The sequence below is a fragment of the Hirundo rustica genome, chromosome 11 (assembly GCF_015227805.2).
Source record: "Hirundo rustica isolate bHirRus1 chromosome 11, bHirRus1.pri.v3, whole genome shotgun sequence".
Lineage (NCBI taxonomy): Eukaryota > Metazoa > Chordata > Aves > Passeriformes > Hirundinidae > Hirundo > Hirundo rustica.
Window position 1 is genome coordinate 8,567,349 of NC_053460.1, and position 27,884 is coordinate 8,595,232.

General features: G+C 47.4%; 3 protein-coding genes and 1 long non-coding RNA gene across 9 annotated transcripts in view; 2 read left to right on the forward strand and 2 right to left on the reverse strand.

Annotated features, from left to right (window-relative positions):
* Positions 1 to 234: 234 nt before the first annotated feature.
* On the reverse strand, positions 235 to 13,234 carry B3GNT9 (UDP-GlcNAc:betaGal beta-1,3-N-acetylglucosaminyltransferase 9). Of its 4 annotated transcripts, none has more exons than XR_005702615.2 (4): positions 13,049 to 13,234; positions 6,370 to 6,408; positions 3,641 to 5,558; positions 235 to 903 (listed from the first exon to the last, which is right to left on the reverse strand). XR_005702615.2 is itself a non-coding variant. In XM_040075228.1 (4 exons), the coding sequence occupies exon 4, from the start codon at positions 5,492 to 5,494 to the stop codon at positions 4,247 to 4,249; it is 1,248 nt and encodes a 415-aa protein (XP_039931162.1). In that variant the 5' UTR covers positions 5,495 to 5,558; positions 6,370 to 6,408; positions 9,158 to 9,330; positions 13,049 to 13,234; the 3' UTR covers positions 2,223 to 4,246. The 4 variants fall into 4 exon arrangements, 2 of the variants coding, with proteins under 2 accessions (XP_039931162.1, XP_039931161.1); XR_005702614.1 differs by lacking the exon at positions 235 to 903 and adding an exon at positions 2,223 to 2,957; XM_040075228.1 differs by lacking the exon at positions 235 to 903 and adding an exon at positions 9,158 to 9,330 and having other exon boundaries at positions 2,223 to 5,558.
* LOC120757690 (uncharacterized) lies at positions 9,933 to 16,881 on the forward strand. The gene is made up of 5 exons (XR_005702616.2): positions 9,933 to 10,069; positions 10,766 to 10,884; positions 14,505 to 14,721; positions 15,782 to 15,912; positions 16,787 to 16,881. It is a non-coding gene; the product is annotated as an uncharacterized LOC120757690 (long non-coding RNA).
* TRADD (TNFRSF1A associated via death domain) lies at positions 15,989 to 27,410 on the reverse strand. Its single transcript, XM_040075229.2, has 5 exons — positions 27,356 to 27,410; positions 25,958 to 26,109; positions 23,183 to 23,460; positions 21,295 to 21,487; positions 15,989 to 20,351 (listed from the first exon to the last, which is right to left on the reverse strand). The coding sequence occupies exons 2-5, from the start codon at positions 26,097 to 26,099 to the stop codon at positions 20,044 to 20,046; spliced, it is 921 nt and encodes a 306-aa protein (XP_039931163.1). The 5' UTR covers positions 26,100 to 26,109; positions 27,356 to 27,410; the 3' UTR covers positions 15,989 to 20,043.
* The window catches only part of HSF4 (heat shock transcription factor 4), a 29,219-nt gene continuing 26,159 nt past the window's right edge, over positions 24,825 to 27,884 (forward strand). For all 3 annotated transcript variants that reach the window (XM_040075223.2, XM_040075225.2, XM_040075224.2), the window contains exon 1: positions 24,825 to 25,054. The gene's annotated coding sequence lies outside the window, so the exon portion shown is untranslated. The remainder of the gene's footprint in view (positions 25,055 to 27,884) is intronic.

Below are 27,884 nucleotides of genomic sequence, written 5' to 3' on the forward strand. Positions count from 1 at the left end.
ATTTAGTTTAAATACCAATCACAAAAATCCCTGCATGATTATGCAATGTGCAGTCTAATCAGCTACATAATCAAACCAGCTGGATTTGCTGTATTCCCTTTTCCCCTCTGCTCATCTCAGAAAACCTGCAGCCCTGAAATCCTGAATTTACCATGGCCCTTGCTGGGTAGCTCTGCTGCGTCCACAGGCAGGGAGGCTACAGAGATTATTCTACCTTTTTCTGCCTCTGTGGCTGTAAGACACCATTTGTCTTGCTATCACACCTTGATTCCCACCCAGCTCAGGGAAACCTCCTGGGACAAGGCTGTCACTGCAAACCTATTTTATGTTTTTTCCAAGGTTTTAGCACATGGCTTGTCAACAGATGGGCTGGGAAAGGGAAAGAGAGAGAGAAGATCCATGAGCTGAGTTGGAATGGTTTGGAGAGAGCGTTGGGTTGACCGGGAATGGTGTGGGAGCTTGGTGGTTTGCCACTGCTGGAGGGACTCAGTTTTGCTCCTCCTTTGGGTTTACTTTCCTCTCTACTTTCCCTTCTCAATCCTCAGTATGGTTTTCTTACTGATCATAAGTGTAGAAAGTGATGAAAAATCATATTTAAAAGTTTTCTGGTTTTTAGAACTGTTACTGCAGTTAGTAGCATCATTAGGGAAACACGGTGGGCTGATTTTCTGGGCTGCTGAGTCCTGAGACCTGCAAGTCCAGCTGGAAGAGGTACAGCTCAGGAGATCAGCAGTTTTTCGTGCTGGGCTTTGGGCTAGACTTTTTTTTTCCTCTCTGATCTAATGGTCTTTCAGCACTCTCCGGGGAATGTTCTCAGTGCTGATATTTAGTGAAGATTCTCTGAGCTGTTTGATTACTTTGTACTGTTTGAGTTTGCAGTTGAGGTTTGCTTCCGAGAACCTGCTGTAGAAAGATGAATAATTAAGCTGCAGACAGGAAGCACAAGATTTTAATACTGAATTGCTTCAGAGTCCTCTTTGGCTTGCTTTTTTATGACATCCAAGTCTGCAGTGGCTTGACTGAATGACGGATCTTGGCATTCACTACCAATTCTTATGTCCAGAGATGCACTTGGAGGTGCTGAATGTGAGGCTCAAGCCAGCTCTGCTCATTACAGTGACCAAATCTGGCCGCTTATGTACAGTAGGAACAAAACTTGACTGTGTGTGGATCCTTGGGATTCAATAAAACTTACTGTACTGTATTCGTTTCAGAAGTTTATACTGAGAAAAAAGTCTGCTTGCCTTTTGCTACCGGTAGAACCCACTTAGGATGTTTTTGTTTTCTTTTCTTGTCCTGGGTTAGTCATGAAAAAAATTGCCAAGCAAAGATTTATAGCAAGCATGACTGGTGCACTCAATTAGCAAGTTAATAAAACCTACTCAGAATGTCATTCTGAAAAGGATGGCTTTGGGTTTCTGCGATGTATCAGAAGGGTTGGTAGAAGGTCCTTCCTGCCAGTTCTCCTACCAACCTGGGACTTTAGGATTTTCTGAAAAGACCCTCATTCTTAAGGAAACAATCTGCAGCTCAGGTGAAGTCAAAGCCTTTGCCTACTATGGTAGTAAGTAGAATTGAGTAAACTGCAGGGGTTGCAGCACAGCTCTCAGCATTTCCCCAAAGCATAATGCTCACATATGGTATCTGTGAACTTCCAGCTCAGCTGCAGAGGCAAGTGGAAATTTAAAGCCAGGTCAAATAGGCCATGCAGCAGAGGCTGGAGAACAAAAACAGATGGATCTTTCATCAAGAGAGACTCTATTCACTGGATAAAAGAAATGAGCTATTCTATAGACTAAGATAATGGAGTAAACAGTTTAGCTCTGTTTCTGCCATCAGGATATGTGCTGGCACAGATTGTGTCAACACAGATGTTGAACGACAACTTTGATCTGGGACAAAACACACTCATTAATGCTGTGTTGTGGATAGATTGCAGATCTGAAGAGGGAGGAGCCAATCTCTACATTTTCAAGTGTAAAAGGAAACACCTGTAAGGACTGCTGAACCTGACTAGTTGCCTTATAGGAAACTGGAAGGTAAATTCTATTTTTCTGTGATTGCCTTTAAATTAAGTCCAGCATGAGGAAAGACTTACCAAGTTATCCAAAATAATGAATAATGTATTTTTCATGTTACTGTCTTCATGAAAAATTCCTGTCGTTTTAGTCTTACAACATGTGTGCAGGTGTACTTGACAAACTCACTCTGACAACTAGAGGCACATCTGCATGCTGTCTTTTAATGATGGTATAAATAATTTCACAAACTGTGAACTACTCACAGGTAATACATTTCTGTACAGTCTCATAAATACACAAGTATCACACATGTTAGCAGAAATGGGTGGGGGGTGACTGTCCTACCAGGGAGGCTTTGGCTTATTTCCACACCCTGCAAAGCTCCTTGTGAAGCTCACGTAAACATTTTGTATTTCAGGGCTGCATCCCGAAAATATCCCAAAAGTAGAAACCTTTCAATTTCTATATAGCTGACCTTTTCATGGAAATACATTGTTGTAGGGCTAGAGCTCATGGTGAAGATTCCCAAGGTGTAAAGCTCCTGTTTGTAGTCTGCACAGAGAGTCCCAGCCTGCTGTTCTCTCTGCGTCGTTAGTCCCAGTACTGAGCCCAAACTGCTGTGGGGCAGGAGGGAGCTTACACACGGATATGAAATGCAGCTGTGCTGCAGGCTCTGTGCAAGAGAAAGGAACTTTGGGCTTTTATGACTGATTGTAGTTTCCTTTGAAGCTGTGTGGATGTGCCATCCCGAGGGGTTCTCTGAAGGACAGGAGTTTTGTTGAGGGGGTAAAAACTTGTAAAAGAATTAACAAACATGGTATCAGAGGTGAAATCAGGCTCTTCGTTCCATGAATTTCATAGTTTTTAAACCCTGATTTAGAGGAATTCACTTCTGCTTTGATGTCTGATAAAAGTATATTCTTCTAAGGTAGTCTGCTGATGGGAAAAACAAAATGCATCAAAGTCTGGACTATACTTTGTAAAACTGAGCAACTCAGCGTTCTTGTCTGATGCTTAGAATACTTAAAAAGTTCCCAACTGAACCTTGGAAAGCCCGGCCGAAAGATTGCTGTGTGGTTTTGATTTCTTGGAATAAATTTAGATGGACTTTTATTCTGAAGTCCTTTTGTCTGAAAACTTTCTCCCTCCACATGACACCCGCAGCAGTATGAAAGTCCTGGCTGCTCTCTGCAGCTGACTGTGCTAAGCAAGAGCGTGAAGGTCTGTAGAAACCAGCCCAGTCCACCCTGGTTTGAAGCAGCTCCCAAGTGTGATGTAAGCAGCAGCTCTGTGTGGGGTTATGCTTATAAGCAAAGGCCAAAGGATCTCCCCAGATGCAAACCTTCTGAAAATCTGGGTCAGATTGTGAGAGTGATCAAATACTGTTGACGACTTCTGAATTTTCCCTGAATGTTAGTCAGCATAGTGCAGAAAGCCTGAGCTCAGGGAAGTGCCAAAACCACTTCCACTGGTCCCCTGAATCTTGAGCATGTCAACAGAGCAGATATTTGAACTGAGAAGAATGATGAAAAATCAAGACTCAAAGTGATCGACTCGAAGTTCTTGTCCTTTCTCTAAAGGCCCTTTGTAAGTCTGCTCCTTTCTAATTACCTACTTACCTGTCCTTTGCTCCACTAGCCATTCCAGCCTCAGCATCCAGTTTGATTTCTTGTTATCCATCCGAACTGCAAGTTAGGACCTCATTTCAACAGCTGTTTGTTCTCTTCTTTTGAGTCTTGTAGAAAACCAACCAGGCAGCAGTGCTGTGATTTGAGCAGACACTAAGGGGATTTGATTTCCTGTACCTTAGTTACTGTTTGGTCATTTTTCAATGAGTCCAAGTCAAGCAGCATGTTGACAGTGTTCCCTGTGCTTCCCAGTTCTTCTCCTATGTCTTCCTTCTCTAACAATGCTGAAAAATCTCCAAGGACTGCATTTTTCAATGTGCTTTTACACATTGTCCCACTAAGCAATACTCTAATCCTAATAAATAATAATAAATTATATATATGTTATGATTATTTAGACTCATTAGTACAGAAGGACTCACGTGATACGTATGTGCAAATGTGGAATTCAGGCACATTCCTGCAATTGTTTGTTGTCCTCTCTTAACGTTGTAAATAAGAATTGCTAAAATACTTGGAAAGTTGGTTTGTTGGGCTGTGTCAGTTCCAGGCTCCCTTTCTTGGCTGGTTTGCTGTGTGTGCTGCACTCTGCCTGCATTATCTGAGGGGTGATGCTGGTGTTGTTATCTGAGCTTTCTTCTTCCATTGGAAAGGCTTCTTCACCTGCTTCTTCTGAGTACAGGAAAGCCGTGGGCTGTGGAGCAGGTTCCACATTAGCCAGATCTCAGCAACTTTCAGGCTATGAACTACCATGAGATCTTTGTAAAAACAGGGATCAAACGTCTGTAGGTGTGGGGCAGCAGACGGCTTAACAATGCCAAAGGTCTTGAATCCTTCATGTAAAATGGGCTTGAGGTTGATTCTCTGTAGGCACATGCCCAAAAAGACATCATCAATGGGGAACAGCTCCACCTCTCTGCAAGCCCTAGACAGCTTCCTCATGGTGCATCTGGACAGCAAAAAGCCTCCTCCTCCAGCGTAGGCGGGGTAGATGCTCAGCCCATACATGATCTCTGGGATGTAGTATTTGCTCTTCCGGACACGGATGGGACGGGCATTGTAGATGATGTCCCCAACAAAGAGATCTTCAGTGGGATTGTGTCTCTTGAGGAAATCAACAATGTTCTCAACATTGACAAAAACATCAGCGTCACCTTTAAAAATGAATTTCACGTTGTGGCAGAATTCAGCAGCCCAGCTCAGGAAGTGGATCTCCTTCAGGGTCAGGTTGAAGAAAGTGTCCATGAAGTCCCAGAGTAAAATGTCCCGGTATGTCTGACTCTCCTGGTGCATCAGGGTCTCCCATGTTGCCAGCACTGTCCTATTCTTTGGTGTTCCTAGGAGGAACACTCGCTGGATCTGCTCCCCATTCACCAACCCCTCCCTGCCCCAAGTCTTCCGGACAATCTCACGCCTGTCAAAGTCTTCAACTACTGATTTGATAGCAATGAGCAGAAAGGGACCTCCTGGTGCTTTTTGGCATTTCCTGGGCTGGTTAATGAGGAGATTGAAGTTCCTGTTATCTTTGTTTAGGAGGTAGAGCTTGAAGTTGAAGGCAGAATCAGTCAGCGGGGCTGGAGTTGTAGTTTGGACCCTGGTTTCGGCCACTTCTGTTTGTCTCATGACAGGGGTAACTTGGGCTCTGGGTGCAGTTGCCTCTGCTGGTATCAGCCTCTGAGGTGCTCTGGGATTGGAGAATGTTTTTGGTGTTACTCGAGGCTTGTTCTGTGTTGGCTCCTTCTTTCCTGCCGGGACTAAATGTTCCAGTTGGGAGTACAGCAAAGAACAAAGCACTACCAGCAAGAAGAGGGTACAGATCACATCCCCTTTGAGGCGAACTCTCATTGTCTCTCTGGTGTTCCTGGGATTGTTAAAAGCTGTGTTTGAGCTGCCTGGCACCTCTGTCCATCTGTAAATAAACAGAGTGTGCCAGCAGTGAGGATTTGGCAGGTCTGAAGCAAGCAGGTAAGGCTAACTGAAACATCATTTAAAAACCCAGCAGCAAAGCACATTTTACTCACACAAGCACCGAGATGTTGAGGAACTTGTCAAAGGCACACAGGGTTGCAAATTTACTGCTGATCCCAGTGCCAGCTCTGTGACTTGGTAGGTTCAGTCACTAAGCAGTCATCCATCATCCTGAAAACCACTCTCTGAGCACAACCCCAAATCCTTCACCCCTTACTGTTGAACGTGTTTTGTCGTTTCAGAGATTTCATTGGGAAAAGCAAAGTGGAAAATGATGACTGATGCTATTCTCCCATAAATAATTACCTTTTTTCCCCTAGCTTGACAACCATTATTTGCTGCCTTTTACCCTTTTTGACTCAAACCAGGAGGCCCAGAGCTGACTGCTGAAGGGCAGACTCTTCATAGCAGTGCGTTGCTGGTGTTTCACTGCACACAGAGCCAGCTTTTGTTAAACCAACTGTGATTTGGATTCAAAATTAACACATTGGGTACAATCTAGAATTCACACAGGACCTTTCTCCTGCTAGTACTCTTTTTAAAATATTAAACCACTGTAAGTAACTTCCACTAATAAGGTTAGAAGGGGTCGTGGTTGTTTCTCCTCTGCCAAATCACTCTAATCCCTAAGCGAGAGGTGGGGAAATAAATCCCAATATGCAGAAGCAAGACAGAGCACGGTGTTAGGAAAATGTTGTTCATATATGATAGATGAAGCTGCCTTTTGAAATACAGGATTTTTCCTCACTTACACTTTTCCTGGAGATCTTCTTATTCGATCAGTTCTTCAACTGCAAACAAAATGAGAATGAAAGAGTCGTAAGAAGGCAGCAAGTAGCAGGTAACCACAGTTCAGGGAAAGAGCTGGTCGGGTGTCTGCAGCTGCAGCAGAGGCAGCTCCTCCCATCACCCTGTAGGTGCAGCCACTCCTTGCAGCAGAGCTGGACAGAGGGACCCCACAGCTGCTCCAGGAGGAGGTGAGTGACCATCATCATTCCTACCATCCTCGACGAGAAGGAAGTTGAGCCCCACCCCAAAATTTTCCCCAAGTGCCCACAAGTAACAGGTATGCATCCGCTAATAATGTATCATGTTCATATGTGATTTGTGTCTCTCTCTTGCCTGTGCTGTGCTAATAGAAGCTACCTGTGGAGTTGTTACAGTTCTCTGTCTTGAATTAGCTGAGATCATATCCAAAGATGACCTCTGGGATAAAAAAAGCTGGAGAGGAACTTTTGACAAGGGCATACAGTGGTAGGACAAGGTGCAAACGCCTGGTAAGAACTTGGTGGTATCTGTTTTCAGCAAATCTCCTTTTACTGTCTGGGATTGGATCACCTGCTAATTGTTCATTAACCATCAATTTTGTATCAGCCATAATGTTAAATTTTCGAACTCAAAATTAGATTGACGAGTCTGTAATTATGAAGTAATAAAACAGTGGCACCTGTGGTATCTAAGCAATATTTCAAGACCTATGAGGAAGAAAAGTTATTACTTGAATTATTACCCATTGATTTCTTGCCCAGACCCTTCAAAATTCTTAGATGCACATTATTTGGGCATCATTATTTAAATACTGTGTTTCCTCATTACTGGTTAACTTCACCTCCAAGTTACTGTTGAGAGTATTTCATCATCATATGCTACTGCATATCTTTTTCCTAAGTACAGCTCCAAAATGTTTACTGACCTCATCTGCTTTGTCTCCATTATTTATGAAATTGTTATTTTGGAAAACAGCATACCCATGCCTTGGTGTAAGGCTCTTTGCATTCCTGGTAGATTTAAAATCACTTTGGCCTTGTCCTGATGACCATGTTTTTTATCCCTTGGGCCCTGTTTCTTGCCTTTTTCTGCTCTCTGATAGAGGCTTTTCTTAATTTGTTAGCTTATTTTGTTTACCTTTCACTCCTCTCCTAAGCCAGGCAGATGTTTTCACTGGCGTTACTTTGATACTAATGTATCAAAGTTTCAAATTCAAGTGTTCAGAACATTCGGGATCTGTTTTCTGTTTATGTTCTTTCTGCCACGTGGCTTGGCTCATAACTCTGTTCAGCCTCATGAAACAGTCCCTCCTGACATGTATAGGATGTTGGTTTGCATTTTACATCTGAAGTCCCATCTCTTTATTCGCAGTAATAGAAAATTCCTTTTTGCTTTTCTATGCAAAAGTTTGATCTCGTTTCAGCTGCCAGACTCCAGATGGTAATTAAGGAGCTGGATGAAAATCCTGGCTTTTTTCTGTGTTTAATGTTATCAGCAAGGTTTTGGAATAAAATGTGTGTGTCCATGAAACTCGTAATTTCCATGGCTCGCAGATTTATACTGCCAACGTCTCAGAATCTGGCAATAAGTGCCCTTGGAAAAGCCAAGAAAAACCCTGAATTGTTACAAGCCTGGGCTGATAGCCCAGATTTTCCTCTGTGTTTTATTGAAAATAAAGGATCCGAAAGAGTGATTTCCATGCCGAAATAAAACAGTTCAGTGCTGAATATAGACTTCTCATTTTCAAAAGAAGTTGCCAGCCCTTGAAGTGATTCCTTGACCTAATTATATGGATTTTCCAGTCTTTGTTAGGTATTTCCTTCTTTGGAAGGAAAATACCCTTGATTATTACAGCGGTGTAAGCTCTATCCATGGATGTCAGTGTGGGAAAAGCTGTTCTGCTCTTGAATACAGAGGAACTGATGATTCTGGCAGACGCTCTGGTACGTCCTCGAGCCAAAAGGATTATTCATCCATCTTGACACCAGGGGAAAAGAATTATAGGGCTCTCAAAGTGAGCAGGAAATATTTGATGCCGAACGAAAGATGAGAGCACAGCAGTGTTTCTCAGCACAGCACATCCCTGAGTGTCCATATCTGTCTATCCTCTGCTTCCTACGCTGCTGTGGGGAGCCTCCATCCAACCCACGAAACAGAGCTGGGCTTACAAACTGCTGCATCACTCAGTGCCTTCAGGAATGGCCTGGCTGCCAGCGCTGCCTCTTGTGTCCTCCAAGCTTGGAAAATCAGGCAGCTATCCCTCTCTGTGTTGGCTGTCTGGGGATGGGTACAGAGGGGTGTTGAGTCTGGCTTGATGGGGTCTGAATGGGATAATAGGGTTTGTGTACCACAGCCAGCAGGGTCCTGGGGAAGGCTGGGGATGTTGCATCCTCGGCTGAGCAGCAGCAATGTTAGAGGGCTGAACAGGGCATAGGAAGAGGTTGACAGGTCCCATATCCATCGGGTGGCAAGATGAGGAGCCCATAAATAAGGAATGAGTTGGAAGCCCAAGAGACAACAAAAGGCTGGAAAGCTGGAAGTGGCCAGAACTGGGCATGGCACCCTGGTGAACATCCAGGTAGGGAATTTGACCTGCGCTGTTGCACGCTCAGGCAGAGGGCCCAGTCCTCTGCCTGGTTTTCATTTATTTGAGAGGAGGATTCTGAAATATGGCCAAGAACAACTGCAATAAAAGCAGTCAAATGACAATTACAAAAAAATAAATTGCTAGCCCTTCATTCCCAGTTGAATGATGTGAAGCCTTGAGCTCACCCTGGAAATCTTCTTTTGCAGCAGTAATCACATCTCCATCACTTGGTGCTTCTGCTCAGGGCCAAAGTGGGAAAAAGTCCTCTGGATCCTGTCCCCAGATTCAGTCAAGAAGCCTTGGTGATTCTGGCACATTGCTTTGTGCCTTGAGGAGTGGTTATTCCATCCAGCCAGCCCTGGGAAAAGCAGCTGAGATAATCAAGCTGAAAACATGATCCACTGAGCATGGGGGCACAAAATCAGCAACGAGCTCTGCTGCCCACTCATCCCAGCCTGGCTCACAGAAACATCCATCCCCACCAAACAGCTGTGGGGTATCCTCAAATCAGCTTCCTCCCTGCTGCATGGGAAGTGCTTCCAGCGCCCTCCTGATGCTGGAGCTGCTGCTGGGAGGTTTGGGCTGGGCAGCAGAGGAACACTGTGTGGCCATGCAATATGTGGGGGTGTGGCTGCTGATGGAGGTGTCTTATCTGTCTCTCCATAAAATGAGCTAAAGAAAGTGTCTGGGATCCAGCATTGATGGGTTTGATGAGGTTTTTTTGTAATCATCAGAGAAGATTGTTTAATTCTGGGTGGTGGTGGTGCATCGAGGCAATGCTTCAGGTCTGGGATATTTGTTTTCATTTCATGTTGGCTGAATGCATTTCACAAAAACATCTTGTAGCAGCCAGTGCTGGATACTGGGACCTGCCAGGGCTCTGGCCTGCATGGGGAAAAGTCTGTGCACGTGTGTCTCTCTGTCTTGTTTACAGGAATTTTTCCATGCAGATTCCCTTGGCAAGAGCAAAGAAAGCTCCCAGGACCCTCCTCACCTGGTTCCACTGCCTCACAGAGTCCTGACACTGTTCAAAAAACAATAATGATATACCCTCTGCCCATCCTGCAGCTGGGGCTGTGTGAAATAGAAGTGTGCAGGTGAGCTTTATTCCAGCAGAACAGGATGCTGACACCAAGAAGTCTGCACTGCCTGAAGCCCGCATCTTCCCACTGACATCCTTGGTCCCAGGCTCTGAGCCCCTGAGGGCTGGGAGTGTTTGACTACTGTGTCTGCACCAGTTCAGTTTAAATGTCTTGCTGAACATTTGGACATGGGAGGCATTGTTTCAGGTGATGAATCACACGTTTTGCCCTCTTCAAGCTGCATTGAGCTACCATCCTTCTCCTACCCTTCTACAGGAACCTGAAGTGAAGTGCAAAGGCTTCAAGTTCTCAGTCTTGTGCTGGCAAAACCTCATCTGGGCCCTTTGGGGTACCCACAGAGAAATGTGTCAGCTTCCAGTGCTGACACATGTGGGGTCATGTAGGTGAGGTTTGTTCTGCCCCACATACAAAAACTTGCATGAAACAACTTGAGTTTAATGATTTAAGCTGGGTTTGAAGTGTTTAAAGGGGAAAAGTAGCTCTGTGTGTTGGAGCAGGGGAAGAAGCCATGTTCCATTTCTATGTTTAGGAGTCATGTAATGGCTTTTATTCCTTCATGATTTTGGGGTTTTGGGTTTGTTTGTTTCTCTCTTTGTTTTTCTACCCCCCTACTCTAGGCAAAGTCAATAACCTCATTAAAGTTACTGCTTTAAGTGCCCTGGTGTTGAGCAACAACTCTCTGCATTTCAGGGTATTTGTGAAGAGATCTCATTTGGAGTTAAAGGATTATAAAGTGATGCCGAATTATTTGTTCTTCTCGATTAGAAGACAGAGGTGGCTAAAATACAAAGACCCCTTCTGGCCTGCTGGTAAGTGCAAAGCTCTAGAAAAATGAATTAACCAACATTTGCTGTGCTGCCTTACCAGATAAAACCTCATCCTATTCAGCTGCTTACAAGTTCTGGAGTCTATAAACAAACTGAGAGCAGGCTGTGGGATTTAATTAGCTGACTGTCTTGAAAGCTATCCCAGGAATTGGGTTCATGAACCAGAACCAAGGGAGCACAGTGAGAGAAGCAGAGGCTCAGCTGCACGTGATGGCACAGCTCGGACAGTGCCACAGTCACAGCACTGCAGCATCACTGCTGCTGTTATTTGCTGTAGCACCTGGAGGCAAAAGCTCTGTTGAGTCAAATACTGAGGAAGCAGGTAACAAAAATGCAGGCCCTGCTCCAAAGACAATTTCCAACTTTCCTGTCACAGCTGCTTTTCTGTGCATTTTAAAATTTTTTTCCAGGCCAGAGCAAACGAATGGATGAGATCCATGCTGTTGCAGGACAGGGTGCCTTATTTATCTGCTTGCCCCAGTACTCAAATATATGGTTTGATCAGCTTCCCAGCTGGCTGGTTCCATTTTATTGCAGCTTCTCCTGTTGGCACTGCCAGGCATCCCTGTGCAATGCCAGTCACGTTGGATCACTGCTTGCAAATGGCTGCTGCGGTTGCCTCCTTTCACCTTCCACCGCAGTCACAAAGTTTTTATGGATTGTACAAACTTAAGCAGAGAGGAACTGCAGAGCTGCTGTGTGAAGGCTGTTGAGATGGCTGTTTCCACGTGCAGAGGTCCCAGAAAGGAGCTTGTCCCTCCTCGCTGGGGCCTGGTGCAGTCCCATGGCAGCTGATCCCGGGCAGGAGCAGCTGCCTGCAGGACGGAGCTCCAGGAAAGGCTGGCTGCCAGCACCCTGCTCCCCTCGCCCTGCTAGCCCAGTGCAAGTCACTCAGGCACACTGGCACAGTGTGGGGGCTGCAGCTGATTTAAGCAGTGCGTGCTGCCTTCTGTCCCTTTTGGGGCAGGGCGCGCCGTGGGGGCAGAGGCGCACAGGACTGTGCTGTGCCAGGCACCCGGGCCGGGCTCCAGCAAACCGGGAAAACTCCAGCTCCCCCTGAGCACGGCACCACATCTCTAACGAGAGTGCTCAGCTACCTGCAGGGTAGGAGAAGGGAACGCCCAATGACCCTCTGCAGGCTCAGCAACCTCCGGAGGTACTTTCCTACATTCGGATGCGGTCTTGCTCTTTGGTAGTGTGATTTTCAGAATGGCAGAGGGCTCAGCAGCTCAACTCACGCCCTGAGTGCTTTGGGGAGACAGGCCCCTCTCGAGCAGCCAAGGTGAGAAACCTGCCATCTCTCTTCCAAACATTAATTTCCCTGGGCCCCAGGAGGGGAATAAAGCCTTGCAGGCTTGTGAAGGGGTAAGAAACAGTCCCACTGAAACAAACACCTTCCTTTCCCAGCCCTCCCCAGGCTGCAGTACTTTTCAGCTCCCAGACCCTCTTCTGATAAATAATTTGCCCAATGCACCCCAAAGCCCAGCAACTGCAGTGCAGTAGCATGGATGTATTGTTACACCCAGGCTCAGATGGGAGAGGGAGTACATGCTGATGTGCCCCACTAATTTCAAGATTATTCCCAACACATACGTTTCTCAGAATCTGCCCAAACGCTATTAAAAAATATGATCAGTAACTGCCTGTTTCACAGGGGCTAAATTATTTTCAATCTTTGTGCCACTAGAGAGCTTGAAAACTCCCATGTTTTGCTCAAAGCATACCACAGTGTAACATGGGGAAGATTCACGTCCTTTTACTGGTGAAGAATAGCTTGTAAATGTAACGTCCCACCACTGGAACATGTTTGTGGTTGGGAGAAAACTCTGTCTCAGAGCACTGCAGGCATCGTCTAAAGAACCCCCACACGTCTGTAAAAACAACCTGAACATTCAAAGAAAGTTCTTTGGGAAGTAAAGTGTAAAGTAGATGTTTCAGGGCTGGAGCCTGCGTGTTGAGCCTGCAGCCGACCCTGCTGCGTGTTAACCATCACGGGCCAGGTTGTTGCATGTAACATTCAAGAGCAACAAGGCAAAAAGAGAAGCTGGGAGCAAAGGGAAGCAGTAAGGACAGACTCCAGTCCCCCCTGCTCGCTGCACAACTCTCCCCGACCCACCCAGATCAAACACACTTAGCAGATACTTACATCCCATTTGATAGCGCTGATCCTGCGTCCCCTCGGTAATGTCTGTGCAGCGGGCTGCCAAGGAGGCACATCTGGATGTAGTTAGTGAGAGACATTCCTCAGCCTTCCAGCGAAGCCGAGGGAACCCTGCGGGCGCGGAGCAGCGCTCGGGTCCCTTCCCCAACGGCAGCGAGCGGAGCTGCCCGAGCCGGCCGGGCCGGAGCTGGAGAGGGGTTGGGAGAGGGCTGGAGCGGGGCTGGGTGCGGGGCTGGGAGAGGGCTGGAACGGGGCTGGGAGCGGACAGGAGCGGGGCTGGGAGCGGGGCTGGAACGGGGCTGGGAGAGGGCTGGAACGGGGCTGGGAGCGGACAGGAGCGGGGCTGGGAGCGGGGCTGGAACGGGGCTGGGAGCGGGCTGGAACGGGGCTGGGAGCGGACAGGAGCGTGGCTGGGAGCGGGGCTGGAACGGGGCTGGGAGCGGACAGGAGCGGGGCTGGAGAGGGCTGGGAGCGGGGCTGGAACGGGGCTGGGAGCGGGCTGGAACGGGCCGGAACGGGGCTGGGAGCGGGCTGGAGCTGTGAAGCGGCCGGGGCCCGCGCACAGCCCCAGCTCGGCAGCGAGGGGAGCACAGCGGCAGGGGAAGGAGCCGCGTCCCCGTCCAAGCCCTGACACGTGACGGGGCCGGGGAGCGCCGATGGCTCCGGCGGGACAGGGCGGAGGTGTCGAGGGAGAGAACGCTCAGCCAGGTTGGAGACTTTCACCAGTTCTGCAAAAAGGCTGGTTTTTCTTTCCCACCCCACGTAACTTTTTTTCAATAGGAAATGTACTAATTTTTCCGAGTTTCTTTTTCTTTTTTTTTTTTTTTTTTTCTCTTTTCTTTTAATTCCCTTGTGACTATTGACCTCTGCTAAGAGTCAAATTGAAAAATAGAGGTTGGGTTCAGCTCAGAAGTTAAATCCACTTGGGGGTTGCTTTTTTCTTTTCCTAGTAGGGAAATGATGGGAGGAAGTGTGAGGCGAGCCGTGCAGAGGCTGAAGACAAATTCAAGGGTCCCTTTCAAAACCTGAAACAACAACAAAACAACTCAAACCCCACTTTTTTTTTTTTTTTTAATTTTTCATTTATTTAATTTGAAATATTTCGAAGCAATTTTTATTTGGAGCCAAATCTAACGTGCCATCACTACTGATCTGCCAGCTGAGTGCAGCCATAGCACTTGCCATCCCTGTGGCTGTTTCTTTGTCTCTGCATAGTAAACAATGACCCTTATTCCTCTGACATAGGCCAAGGGTCTGGAGAGCGCCCAGACCACAGCCGCTTTAGGAAGCAAAGCTTTTCATTTACTTGTCATAAGAGCAGGTTTTGATCTACTCTGTTGTTTTCACAAACACCTCTTTTAAAAACATAATATAAAAATCTCCTTTTTGTAAGCATTTCTGCCTTTTTATTTTTTTTTTTTAATGTATTTTTTTATTTCAGCTCAAATGTTGTGCTTTGCTGAACACACTGTCTCATGAAGAGTGGGTTCCTGATGGGCCAGCCTCAGACCCTGCACTCAGGTGCTGCAGGCTGATAAAGTGCCTTCCTCACGACTGGCAGCTACCTGAGCAGGTCCCTGCTGAACAGCACAGCTGATCACAAACCTCAGCCATGAACGTTACCTAGCTTCAGCTTGCTTTCCCTGTGCCAGCCCAAGGTACCTCTGTTCTTTTCTTTTGCAGCAGCAGCCCCAGGTTCCGCATCATCCCTGCTCTGTAAGGAGGCAGTTGATGGTCACAGAGGCAAAGACCAGCTCCTGTCTGCCTGTTCTCAGCAGGGCTGGCTGTGGAGGGAGGGGGACTGCTCCCTGAAACCACCAGGGACTCACAGCAGTTAGTTCCACCACAATCCCTCACCCAGGTTTTGGGACCTGCCACCCTGCCTCCCTCTTTGCTTGTTCCCATGGGGTGAGAGTGAAAACAGAGGCTTTCATTGACGTGCAGTGCCTTTGTGGCTGCCGTGGCTTGGGGAGTCACACAGGGAGCTTGGAGATGGAGGAGTTCCTCCATGGGTGCTTCTTGGTGGCTGTCTCACGTGGACCTCACTCCCTGGGCACTGATCCATGGCTGGTTTATTCTTCTCACTACCAGCAAAGGTGCCTTTGGTCCATCCTGTGTTGTCAGAAGATCGGGTCAGTGATCTCAGTGATCTCCTCAGCAGGTCAGCCCTGCTGACCCCAGGTTGGTGTGTCCTTCCAGCTGCTGTAGGGCAGAGCCCTGCTCCGCTCTGTGCCCTCCTGCAGGCATCAAGCCATGCAGCTGGGAATGCAGCTTTGTGGTAGATAAAGAAGGGCTGATCTTGTGATTGTTAAACAGTGTTTCAGATTTAAGAGATTCAGGATAAAATATATCTCTGCTCAAGTTCATGGCAAAAGGAGTTTCCCTGGATTCAGCTGTCAGGTCAGGCAGTGGCTTCCTGTGCAAAGCTGCTAGAGATTCTATATCCCAGCTCCTTGGCTCCCCACCTATGGGGCAGCCTTGGGAAGAGAGCTCCCTGGTAGCGAGGCACTTGGGATTACAGTGGTGCTGTGGCCTTAGAGCAGTCCCAGATATCCAACAACACCAAAAGAAACACAGTGAGCCCCTCCAGGTGCCAGGGGTGGGACAAACCTCCCCTTCTGGCCATGCTGGCTGAAAAAGGCTCCTCAAGCAGTAACTGGAAACTGAACAAACACGGAGGCTTGGCTTGGTTTTGTAATCAGGGGCATTCTCTTGCAGGTGGGACACCAGCCTTGGCATGTCAGGAGAAACATGTGACTTTGGGCAGAAACCTGCTGTGCATCCACCCTCAGGCTGGATGATCACCAAATGTGTCCAGAACTGCACTGACCCCTGTTCTTAACACTGCAGTTAAGTGTTCAATAAATTTCTCTGAGGCAGTTTCCATCAAAAGTACATATTTATTTATAAAAAAGAATGGTGGAAAATATATCTATATATAGTAGAGCTTTTTCTGTAAAACACAATTCCTCAGAGGCTGAATGTCCTAGACACAAGTATGCCTGGCATTACAGTCCATAGCTGCAGATGGCTGATCCAGATCTGATGCTGAATGTCATGGTAATTTGGAACTAAAAGTCAGCAAGGGATTTTTCAACTGAAAACTAAGAGACATTAACCACACATCTCATACAGGTTTCTATCAGAGATGTGCAGCCAGCTCCCTTCAGTGGGTTTAAAATTCAATCCAGAAAAAAAAAGAATACATATTTTTTGACTCAAGGCCTTAAAATGCTTCACTGTTTGAGTCCATCTCCATACAGAAGACACATGGCCAAACTCCTGCCAATGTAAAGCAGCAGTGTCATGCACACACTCCAATACGTGGGTTAGACTCAACAAACCCTCTTGATTCCTCTCCTTGTTCCTCCTTGGTTTAAGGATACAATACCAGAGGTTCACCAGAATTTTCAGTTAAAACTAAATCAGCAATTCAAGTGAATTTGAGGCTCCTCATTCTGTCCGTGCTCACTTCTGGTTTCAGTCTGTGGTTCCTTTGGGAACAGCAGAGGGGAGACAGTGACTCAGACAGCAGGACAGCTCCCCAGTGCTGAACCTGGCTTTGAAATGAAGGGCAAAATGAATAGACCTTTTTCTTTGGGACAATTTTGTATCAGGGCATCCTGTCAGCTTTGCTTCTATCAGATACCTCATGTCAAAGTATATCTGGTGAGCATTTTAATTTCACTCTCCTTTTTGTTATCATCTGTTTGAACACTGTAGGTCAGCTATGCCAAAACAAATCATTCAGATTCTCCTTTGGATGCATCTTTTATTCCTTCTGGCAGACTGAATGGAGACTCCTTCTAATCTGAAACATGGTTAAAACTACAAAAGCATTCTGTACCAGAAAAAAAAGCCCTCTTGGATCTCTTCCTGTAAGCACATTTTGGCCTGATTTCTGCTGCTTGTTTTATGTTTTTTCTCTTTTACATTTTTTAATGCAACTGATTAGAACCTTTATTTGCCTTTAATATTGTGTTTGATTCTGAAATACTGCCATCACCCCCGAATTTTTCTTTTTTGCAGATATATCTCAGTATATGGAGAAGAACAGTCACTGGTATAAGGCAAATTTCTCCAGCAGCAGCACTGCTCATGGCTTATCTCCCACCATGATGATGATTGGTCATGGAAAGGAGGTATGAAACAGCCACTGCTATGTCCTAAACCTTGCCACGTGCTCGTGACAATTTCACCACGGAATATCACTGAAAAAAACTTTTCCTTCAAGTCTCTGCAATGAAGGCACCTGTGAATGCTGTTAGAGATTATGATATTCCAGAAGGGTTGCCAGGGGCTCCAACACTTAATGGCACTTCTTACAGGGAATACATGAGTAAGAGGAAATACACATGCCAGTTACTGGCAAAAAGAAAATGCACAATGCTTGCATTCAGTAGAAAGCATTCATGGTTAGTCCTCTGTAAAAGAGTAACAGCAGCGAAAGAGTTTTCTGGACTTGAAGTAGATGTTGAATAATAAGATTTTCTCATTTTGAGCATTAACGGCTGCTACAAAAACTAGTAATTCTCACTACTCAGGGGCTGCCTTATAACTATGTGTGCAAGTTGTGCACATGGATAGCTGGTCTGAGAGCTTAGGAATATTCATTGCAAATGAGACAGCAGGCTATGCACATGACCTTGTGTTCTTTAAAAAGTCATTTCTGCAAAATCAAGAGCAAACTCTCTTGCTCCTAAAGTAATTTTCAAGTTTCTGATTTTTTTAATTTTTTAAAATATAATCTGTCAAGTGGATTTCTGCCAGACAGAGTTCCCCAGGTGGAATTTGGCAGGAAAGCTAAATGCTTTGAGGTATAGCTGCACAGCAGCCTAAATTAGCTAAGATCAGCACCACTGTATTGGTCCCAAAAGCAAAACTATCAGACAGGTAATTGCTTCATTTTGGGAAGAGCACTGGTACTACTGCAGGGGAGAGGGTACGGTGTGGAGCAGGAATGGAGGAGATGAAACTGCAATGGTCAATAAAATGGCTTAATAAAAGGTGATGGAGCCACAGTCTTTGCAGAGATGGTGCCTGCATGAAGTCCTGCTTCCCTGGAAGCTAGGGGCAAGATGGAAGCAGATTCACTCACACCCTGAAAACCTTCTCTCCATACTTAACCCTTTTCTTTCCTTTTCTGGCTCTGTATGTAACCTCAGGGGTTCAAAATCTGCAGAAAACAACTCATGTTTTTCTGGCTTACATTAAGGATGTGATACTCAGCTCATCTGAGGCATGTGGATCCCAGCTGGCTCGAAGCAGGCCATCTAAATCCTGCCCATCCAGGTCTCCAGTGACTGATGCTCAGGTGTTCCAGCAGAAGGTACAGGAACATCTCCAGCCCCAGGAGCTTGGATCTGAGCCAACCCCTGAATCTGAGGTTATGTTCCTCCTTATTAATTACAGCTTTGACTCCAGGGAAGGACTAAGATGTGAGTTGTGGTTTAAAAGGCCATCAGGCCCTGAGTCAGAGTTGTTCCCACCATGACTGCTAGCAGCCTGATATTCACATGTGCACCCAGACGTTTTGTGTGTGGCCAGAGTCCCCCTCTGTATCTGAAAACATTTCCATGGCCCACTGGCTATTCCCACGGATGGGAAGGGCAAAAAAGGATAGAATGAATAGAAAAGTGTTAGTAAAAACCCATCAGGAAAGCACTGGGAATATGTCAAAGGTAATTGAGTTGCTGTTGTGCTTCATGGGACCCGTGTCATGCCAGACACTTGTTGCTCTGTGCTTTGTTACAGCAAAAGTGCAGCTGCTCTGTTGCAGTCTGCATCAGCCATACCAGGAGACATTCAGCTTCTCCCATGGGAACCGAAAGCAGGAGTCAGCCCTGGGGTTTGGGAGATTTGTCTCTTAAACCATTTTTACCCTAAAAATCAGTGCAGGTACATCCAGGCACGGTGGCAGCTGATGCTCGATTGTCACACAGTGACAGCAGTGCCAGGGAAAGGCTCTCTGTAGATCCTGACACCTGTGGGACACAGCAGGGTGAGCTGTCCCCTCCAGGGGCCCAGCAGGCTGTAAGGTGTGTTCTTAGGAAGTGAGTGAAGGCACGAGCTGGGTCTGGCGATTGCACAGCTCTGTGGTCTGAGGATGGCATTGGATGCTGCAATGCACCTGAGGGCAGCAGTTCCAATCCATGCTCCACAGATAACTTGCTGATAAGGAGACTTTTTCTTCCAGCACTGTGTTTTGCTTTCCATAGCTGCAGGCTTCCTCAGGCTGATAGGCAAGAGCTAATTAACATAGTACTGTCTACCACAGATGAGAAAATGCTGACGATCTTTATGTGAATTTGATTTGTCCATATTGTTTGTTCAGTGCCTGCCATTTGTCATACAGGAGCAATCTTTTGTGGAAGATTATGGCTGTCCCAGGTAGAAGGAAAGCCTTCAGGTGGTGAGAGGTGGGAAGGAGCTATAATAGAGCCGGGTAGAACTGATACTCTTGCATGGGTGTTCTTCGTTCTTCAAACAAAGAAGAAAAATAATGTAAAATTGACACTTTCCCCTTTGTCTTTACTTGATGTCATGGCTGAGGGCAAAAATGTTTTCAATATAAAAATATATTGCAGCTTTCCAGGTGATGGACACAGCCTGAGAAGCAGTGGCATTGTCTCCTTCCAGAGAAATTCTCTGAGAAGCCTTGTTTGCTTTTCTCCTCTCCCTCATTCTCCCTTAGGGCTTTCTGTCTGGCTGCTTCCCTGTCACAGTCCTGAAGGAAGTCAGGGTGAAAGCTTCTCACCAGTTCACAGGAAGGTAGTGCTCTGTTTCTGGAAACACAATGAATTAAGCAAAGTCAGAGCTCCATGCTGGCTTCTGCAAACACAGAACTTCCTCCCTGAGCACTTCCACCTAGATGGAAACCTGTGGTGATATTCAGGACTTTACATTCCCAGACACCAGCAGCCATTTCATACAGTAGCTAAAGCAGGAAAGCCCTTAGCAATGGTGCTGTCCTTCGGGCTCTAGGAGCAGTCCTCACTGGGATGGAGGCCCAGGAGCTCCTCAGCCAAGCTGACGAGCCCGTTTTCTTCCAGGGCTGCGATCAGCCGCGCTATCGTGGCCTTCTTGCCCTCGCACTGGATGAACCTGAGGAGCATCTGGTAGGCTTGTTCATAGAGTCCCTCCCGGTCGTACTCCAGCGCCAGGTTGTCAATGGCAGGGTCACGCAGGGCCCGGCAGGATTTCTGCAGAGAGCGACCCACTTGCTTCCACTTCTTGGACACGGACTTGGCAAACTTCTGGTGGTCGTCTGGTGTGATTGTTCTGTTGTCTGAAAGGGGCAGAGGCCAGGTAAGACAGAGAAGTTTCATGGCTGATGTGATACAGCTTGGGCCAGTTCAAGGTTTGGTCGATATTCTGTGGAGCAGGGAGTCTGAGCTCCCTGCCTTGCCCAGCTGTTCCCTTAAAGAAATCCTGCACAACAATGAAGCACCTGGGTCTGCCCCTACCCTGCCGTCTTGGCAAGGCCTATTTTCTTTTTTTCTCCCTCAGAACTGTCCTGTGGTTTGCCAGACCTGTTTTTCTTTTCTTCTTTTTTTTTTTTTGGAAGGTCACCCTCTTTCTTTTAGCCTTTCAAAGGCAACTTGGTAAGGCCTTTCTGACAAAGCCCCCTGTTCCATACCTAAACAGCCTCAAAACACTGAAATGCTGACAGGAGCTCTCTCTTCACCTGTCTAGCACTGGAGACTGTATACAGCTTAAGCAAGCTCAGAAATTATCCAGTTTATCTCAATCTGATATTGCTATGTGAGACTCTCTGAAAGCTCTCTGTAGGGACAGAACCCAAAGCCAGCCGGTGAATTGAGGGAACCTGGACAAATCAGTCCTGTCTGAAAGCAGAGCTGAGGGTGCCCACAATAACTTCCCCAGTCTGATCCAACCTACACTATTAACTCAACCTCAACCAAGTGACATGGAAGAAGAGAAAAATACTCTATATTCTTCCTTTCGCTATTAATTTTAAAATGTGAGGAACCTGGAAGGGGCACAGACTCTGAAACATCTGGTTGTGTGCTACCCCAGAAAAGAAAACAGGTTAAGGCCTGATCTGAAGCACCATGGCAATATGTTAGGCCTACTGTAATTCCTTTCTTATGGAATGCTGGGAAATCCTTGCTTTATCTGAGGTAGATCCCAATATGTAGCCATGATAATTCTCCCTCCTGGGCTGTGGGGCAGACCAAGGGCCCTGGTGGTCAACTCCAGCTACTCACCAAACTGTTGTCCTTGAAAGATGAAGGTGAGTTGTGTGGGAAGGGAGCTGCCTTGAGGAAGATAAGGCCGAGACAGGGACTTCAGAGACGAGCAGTCTTTTCCAGCCACATTGTTGTTGATGTTCTGGTGAAGCATCAGGCTCTTGAGGCCTTTCTCCAGCTCTGTGATCTCCTCATCCGGCAGGCGGTCAGGCTGTAACGCAAACAGCATCAGTGACACCTGCCAGGGCCACCACCCTGCAAAGCTGTAGTTGCTGGTGTCAAGAGAGGAGCAAACAGATATAGCATGAGCTGTCAACCAGCCAAATGAGGTGGTCTAATGAAGTTCTAGCTGTAAATGTGTGGATTTGAATCTGTAATGTGATAATAAGCAATTACAATTGTGTAATAGACAATCTCTCCCCCCGGGTTTCCCACCTGCAGCAGGGAGTGCTTACAAGTTGCACAAAACTGCTGCAAGCCCATGTTCATTTCCAGCAGCCCTCTGCAAGAGTGAGGGTGCACTGCTGGCAGCAAGGCTTCTCCCAGCTCCCTGTGAGGGTCAGACCCACAGAACAGGGTGACCTGATCCAACAGCTCGTGGCCACCCAAGCAGGCAGCTCCTGTTACCCATCCTTTCTCTCTGCCCCTCTGCTCTTTAAGGTTTGCTGTTCCTGGGTCCTCACCAAGACAGTTTTTTTCATTAGCCAAGAAACAATTAGTCTGACTGCCAAAAAGCAAGTAATGAGAAAAGGAGTAAAGAAGGCAAAGCAGATGGGAAGAGTCAAACCTGGCAGTGCTGTGCCTCAATCAGAGGCAAACACTAGTTTAGCTCACAGGTACCCAGCACTGCTCTCAGCTGCTGAAGGCTGTGCCCCAGTGCCATCTTTCTTCCTGTTGCACTGTTAGGCAGCAGTCAGACTGAGTCACTTTTGGGTAACTGAGAATAAGCCCATTTCTTTTATCTTATCAGCTAGTTCAGCACAGGAGGGAGCAGCAAACCACAGTTCACAGGGTTTGGGTTATCCCATGTTGTTTGGTTTGGGCATGAAAGGTTTGAGTTTCCTTCTCTGTGCTTACAGAAAAGCAACCTGGCAAAACATGCTCTTGTGCCTAATATTCCTGAGTAGATAGTGAGTGCCTGTTTCTCAGGGCCACTTAGAGGAACCAGAGCTAAAGTTCTAGATGGGGAAAAAAAAAAAAAAAAGAGGAGGGGAACAAGTTAGTGAGTTTAATCATGTCAAGTGCCTTGTAGTGAGATGACAAGATCTCACTGTTCTTGCAAGCAGGATTAGAGTGCCAGTGCCAAAGTGTGCAATGAGACAGATGTCAGATGAGAGAGGCTTTGCCTTCAGAAGGGCAGCCTACTCCTGCTGAGTAGGAGCATCTGAGTAGCAGATGTTGTGTGTCCCCACTCTGACACGTTTTTGGGGTGATGTGCAGTGTTTGCACTCACTTCCATTGCTCATTTCCAGGTGCAGCCAGCTTTGCCATTCTGGGAGGAGGTGGTGTGTGAGGCAGGGGAGGGAGGTGCAGAGCAGTGATGGTTCCACCCAGGACTGCTCCTCTCTGTCTGCCTCACAGCTGTACTGAGGCCCACTTGTGCTGTCAGCTGCACTGTCTAGAACTCCATGTCTTAGCAGGGATAACAGCCACAGTAGCTGTTATACACAGAAGCCATATTGAGTTAGCAGGATCTTTGCAGGCTGCTTTAGGTAACTTTATTGCCCTTCCAGGAAAGTGCACAGCTCTTTTCTGAGGAAGGGCAGAGCTATTTCTCCACATTAGAGTTAAGAGCTGAAGGACAGAGAAGTTTGTTAACACAACATGCTGCATCAGAACAAGATTTGCACCCACCCTGTGCCACCCCTCCTCATTGCTGTCCAGCCTCCCTCCCTCTCCTGCTCACCTTTTCTCTGTAGATGCACTCCAGGCAATGATCCTCATCCTTCAGCATCTTGTCAAGATGCTCACTGCCAGCCTTCAGTTCCACCTTGAGAGGCACTGTGGTTGTGGCCAAGGAGAGCTGGAGGTGACTCTGGAGTGACTTCTGGAGCGCTCCTTCCCGGTAACTGCGCAGGAACCGGCGGCAGTTCTCCTGCTTGCAGAACTTGAGCTGGACTATCAGGTGTGGGTGGCTGCAGTGCACTTTGAGCATGTCCACACCATTCACGCTGCCAGTGGAGTCTGGCAGGGAGAAGGGAGCACAGTCACAATCCAGCCATGAGCCAGCCCACCCAGACCCACGCTCATCCACAACAAGCCTCCATCCAACATCCTCCTGCAACGGAGGAGCTTTAGAATTCTCCTTGTGATAAAGTCCTCTGGGGTGGAAAATTGTGTTAAACCAAGAGGGAAGGATTAAGTTCATGCTGCCTTGCCACCACTGATCTCCATGAAGCATGGTGTCCAACTGAAGATGTATGGAACTACATCCCAGGTAATTATATCAACACTGCTTATTAGGGCAAGTTTTAAATTCGAGGTTCCATTTCCAGGGCAGAGATGGTTATGATAAACTGGTAGCACAGCAAAGTTTTTTAGATGAAAGCTCAGTTCAGCTCAGTCAACCTTCAATCCCTGTGACTGGAGTTTTACACAGTGATTGAAGGTCCTGGGAAGAAATCCAGTGTTTCCTCTCCAGCCTGTGTCTGGAAGTAACTTTTGTCTCTCTGAACCTTTAAAACATCTCACAAATGGCAAATGACAGATTCAGACACAGGGATTAAGCTGCTTGAGATTGGGCCTTGACTTGTTATTTTGCACAGAGAATTAATTCATGGTAAAATCTAAACAAGGAAAAGCCAGGGATGTACCCTCTAACATTAGTGTAGGAGGAGCACAAGCGATGTGGACACAGAAAATGCCAGGACTTCATTCTTCCTTCTCCCAGCAGAATTTAATTTTTATTAGCTGTGCTCATTATCCTTGTCTTGACAGGATTTTATATGCTGATGATGAGTTCTAAGTATGTGTTTTTCTCTTTCTTTGCAGCAGAGGCCTATGTGAGGCTGCTGTACTGCTTCCAGACCTGAGTGAACCTCATGGGCTGTCACTGCACAGGGCTGTATGGAGGCACCAGCTCACACTGGCACTACATCAGGAATTTCTAAACCACATCATGGCATGGAGGACAAACCTAAGGCAAGGCAGACTTGTGTGCTCCACATTAAGCAAGATAAATGACCTTGCATTTAAAAGTATAGTATCTAACTGTGGCTTTACATCTACTAAGTCCTGTTTGCATGTGGTCTAGTTTGGATCAGATGTATAACTGACACATGGGTTTAGGCACCTAGAAAATACATTTTAATTCACTGAGGCTGATTTTTTTAATCACTTCCTTCATGCTTTGTTTTTTATGAGTGCTTATTAAACAAAATTTCCATAATAGGGTTGGGGAGGGAAAGCTGCACAGACATGGAAACCTTTATGGAGAGTGTACGAGACAGCTGTAAAGCTGCCTCAAAAGACAGGACTTTGCAGGCATTTCTGCATGAAACCTCAGACAGCTTAGGATTTCGTGTCCTTTTCAGGTCTGAATAAGCATGGTAGGATTTCAGTTTTCAGCAGATTCACATTCCAGTGCCACAAAGCAGCCATAAATGAAGCCTAACTGGACAACTGTGTTAAGCTGCCTGCTTCCTGTTTCCCGTATTTGGAATGAGCTGCAAGATGAGCAGGCCTGTATTGGATAAACTGGCTTGGCATGATTTCCAGAAGAAACTGCAGAACAGTTGGACAAGCCCAATTAAACAACAGAGTCTCAACTGTGTGACAGGTAAAGAACACTATGAGAGTCTTTCTAGGTAAGTGTGATAAACTCTTCAAATTACTATTACCCTGCAGTGTGCTTGGTGCAAGGGTGGATACAGAAATTATATCGTTTTATGGCTATTTGCATCTCAAGTATTTTTTTATGTAAATAGAGTTACATACACCTCAAGCTAATGTGTGTTTGTTTATATCAGAATTTGAATAGAAATGAATTTATACTGGCTATCACTTGATTTAAAAACCAGCTTCTCAAAGCAGAAATCATGTTTCTGTGGTGGTATAAAGACAGCAATTAAATCTTTTTTCATAGCAATTGCAATCTTTCCCCCTCTTACATAAATGGGTTTAAACAAACATTCATAAAGTTGGATAATTGATAGGATGGTTTAAGTTGGAAGGAAGCCCAGGCAGTGTCTAGCCCAACCTCCCATGCAAAGCAGGGTCAGCTCAGAGGTCAGAACCCGTTGCTCAGGGCTTTATCCACTCCTGTTTTGAAAGCCCTCAAGGATGTAGAATACACAGTCACTCTGGGAAACTGCCTGACCGTCTTAATCGGAAAAACTTCTGTCTTTCTATCTGGTGTCTACATCTCATTTCAATTTGTGCCATTTGCCTCTCATTCCCCATACACCACTATGAGCAGTGTGGTTCCATCTCTCCCTCCCATTGGTATCAACAGGCTTTTGGTCCCCGAAAACCTTCTCTTCCCCAGGCTCTACAGGTCCAGCTCCTTCAGCTTCTCCTCACAACCTCTCCTCTAGTCCCCAGCCGTCTTGCTGAACCTCTGCTGAGCTTGCTCCACTTTACTGCCTTTCCTAAACAGAGTGAACATGAGCTTTCCTTACCCGTGAGGGTGAGATTAAAGAAAGGCGTGGCAATGCACACCAAGATACCAGAGGATGGGTACCTGCTAATGCCAGCTTCAGGGCCTTGAACACACAAGGCTTCTTCTGGGAGCTCTCATAGAGGGCTGGCAGAGCGATGGTCTTGCAGGTCGATTGAAGGAAGAGATAAGCACTGCCAATCCAAGGAGCAGAGCTGCCTGCCATCTTCAGCACCCTACAAAATCAAACAGGAAAGCTCATAAGGGAAATTGGCCTGATGCCAGGGGAGTGCTACAGCGCAAGCATAACAGATTTATGGGGATTTAGTTTTATTTCTTGGAGCAGTGCTGATGTTGCTAAAGCAAGTGTAACCTTTGAGGGGTTTACTGTTACTGTGTAAAGCAAACCACAGTGGGACAAATATCCCAAAGACAGAGGCTCACAAAGCTTTGCTTTCATTTTCCACTGGAGTCCATTCATTTTATAGCCCAAAGATACTCTGAAGCAGAGTATCAGTCCCTGTGCCTCTGACTGACTAGCCAAGCTGGCAAAATGTGAAATGACTGAAGTGCTCCAGGCACCACCCAGCAGTCCTGGCCCTGGCACGTTCCCGTGGTCTGAAGCCCTATTGCAACCAGAGACATTCTCCTTAAGGTCCTGGTTCCCTGGTTATTTACAGGGCCCAGAGCTCTTGTAATAGGACACAGGCAGGACAAGGGTAATAGTTTTAAACTAAAAGAGGGCAGATTTAGATTAGATATCAGGAAGGAATTCTTTACAGTGAGGGCGGCGAGGCACTGGCACAGAGAGGTGGTGGATGCCCGCCCCATCTATGAAAATATTCAAGGCCAGGCTGGACTGGGCTCTGAGAGACCTGAGCTAGTTGAAGATGTCCCTGGTCACCACAGAGGAGCTGAACTAGATGGCCTTGGAAAGGTCCCTTCCAACCCACACCATTCGGTAATTCTGTGACTCGGGTACCCCTGTGCTTTGTTAACGCCCTTTGTTCTTGTGCCTCTGCAGTGTTAACCCAGCGGGTGAATCTTCCCGTTCAGCGAGCGCTGCCCCATCCCAGTCCGCGCTCCGCGGTCAAACCGCTGTGGGGTGCATTAAAAATCGGCCCCAGACGTTAAGTCACATTTGTGATCATGGCTATTGCCTTTTCGCTGACTTCTGCAGGCGTCAGGCCGCTGCTGCTCAATTCCCGTCACAGCCTCGCTGGGAGGGGGCTGTCCCTAAGGGAGAAGCGCTGGAGCAGCCACCAGCCCCGTCCCGCAGCTCTGTGCCGCCCGCGGGGCCGGCGGCTGCCCGGGTGTGTCCGCTCGGTGCCCGGGTGTCCCCTCAGCCCCGGTACCGCGGGGCCCGGAGCGCGGCCCCTCCATCCCGGCCCTGCGCTGTCCCGGCGGGACCGCCCGGCCCCGGCCCGCGCCCCCGGCCCCCTGCCCGCGGCAGCCCCGGCCCGCGGCCCCGGGCGGCTTTACCTCCTCACCGCCGGCCTCGGCCCCGACACTTCCGCCCCGGCGCGGCGCCGCTCGGCACCGCGCTGCGGGCGGGGAAACGGGAAGGCGAAAATAATCCCAACAGCCCCCTGGAACGGCGGGCGGCATCGCACTTCCCTGTAATCCCTTCTGCTCCTGCGGGCCTGCCCGGGCCGGTGCCGGCCCCGAGGCCTGCGCGGGGCAGCGGCTGCTGCCGGGGAGTCCCGGCCGGGCCTTGACGCCTCCAGGTGTCCCCGCCGCAAGGCCGCCCACCCAGCTCGGTCCCTTGGTGTCTCGTGTAGGTGAGGATGTGTCAGAAATGCTCTGTTCAGGTGGCTCCAGAGCTGCCTGAGGGCTGGCACGTGTATCTCTGGACCACTAGGGATGGAGGCGAGTGCGGTGGCACGAAGCCGCTGCGTGGCTTGTGGCTGACACGCACGAGGCTGGTGGGTCCCGGCTGGCACTTGTCAGCTTTTCCCTGTGGTGCTGCTAATGAGAGCTTGGATAGGTAGAGAGAACGAAGCAGCGTTTC

What these genes read in the sequence shown, in the direction of transcription:
- B3GNT9 (XM_040075227.1), bottom strand. Translation starts at nt 5,494, where the DNA reads ATGAGAGTTCGCCTCAAAGGGGATGTGATCTGTACCCTCTTCTTGCTG.
- TRADD (XM_040075229.2), bottom strand. Translation starts at nt 26,099, where the DNA reads ATGGCAGGCAGCTCTGCTCCTTGGATTGGCAGTGCTTATCTCTTCCTT. An exon ending in CCTGAAGCTGGCATTAGCAG is followed by an intron (nt 23,461 to 25,957) that starts GTACCCATCCTC and finishes TCTCCCTGCCAG; the next exon opens with ACTCCACTGGCAGCGTGAAT. An exon ending in CTTTCAAGGACAACAGTTTG is followed by an intron (nt 20,352 to 21,294) that starts GTGAGTAGCTGG and finishes TGCCCCTTTCAG; the next exon opens with ACAACAGAACAATCACACCA.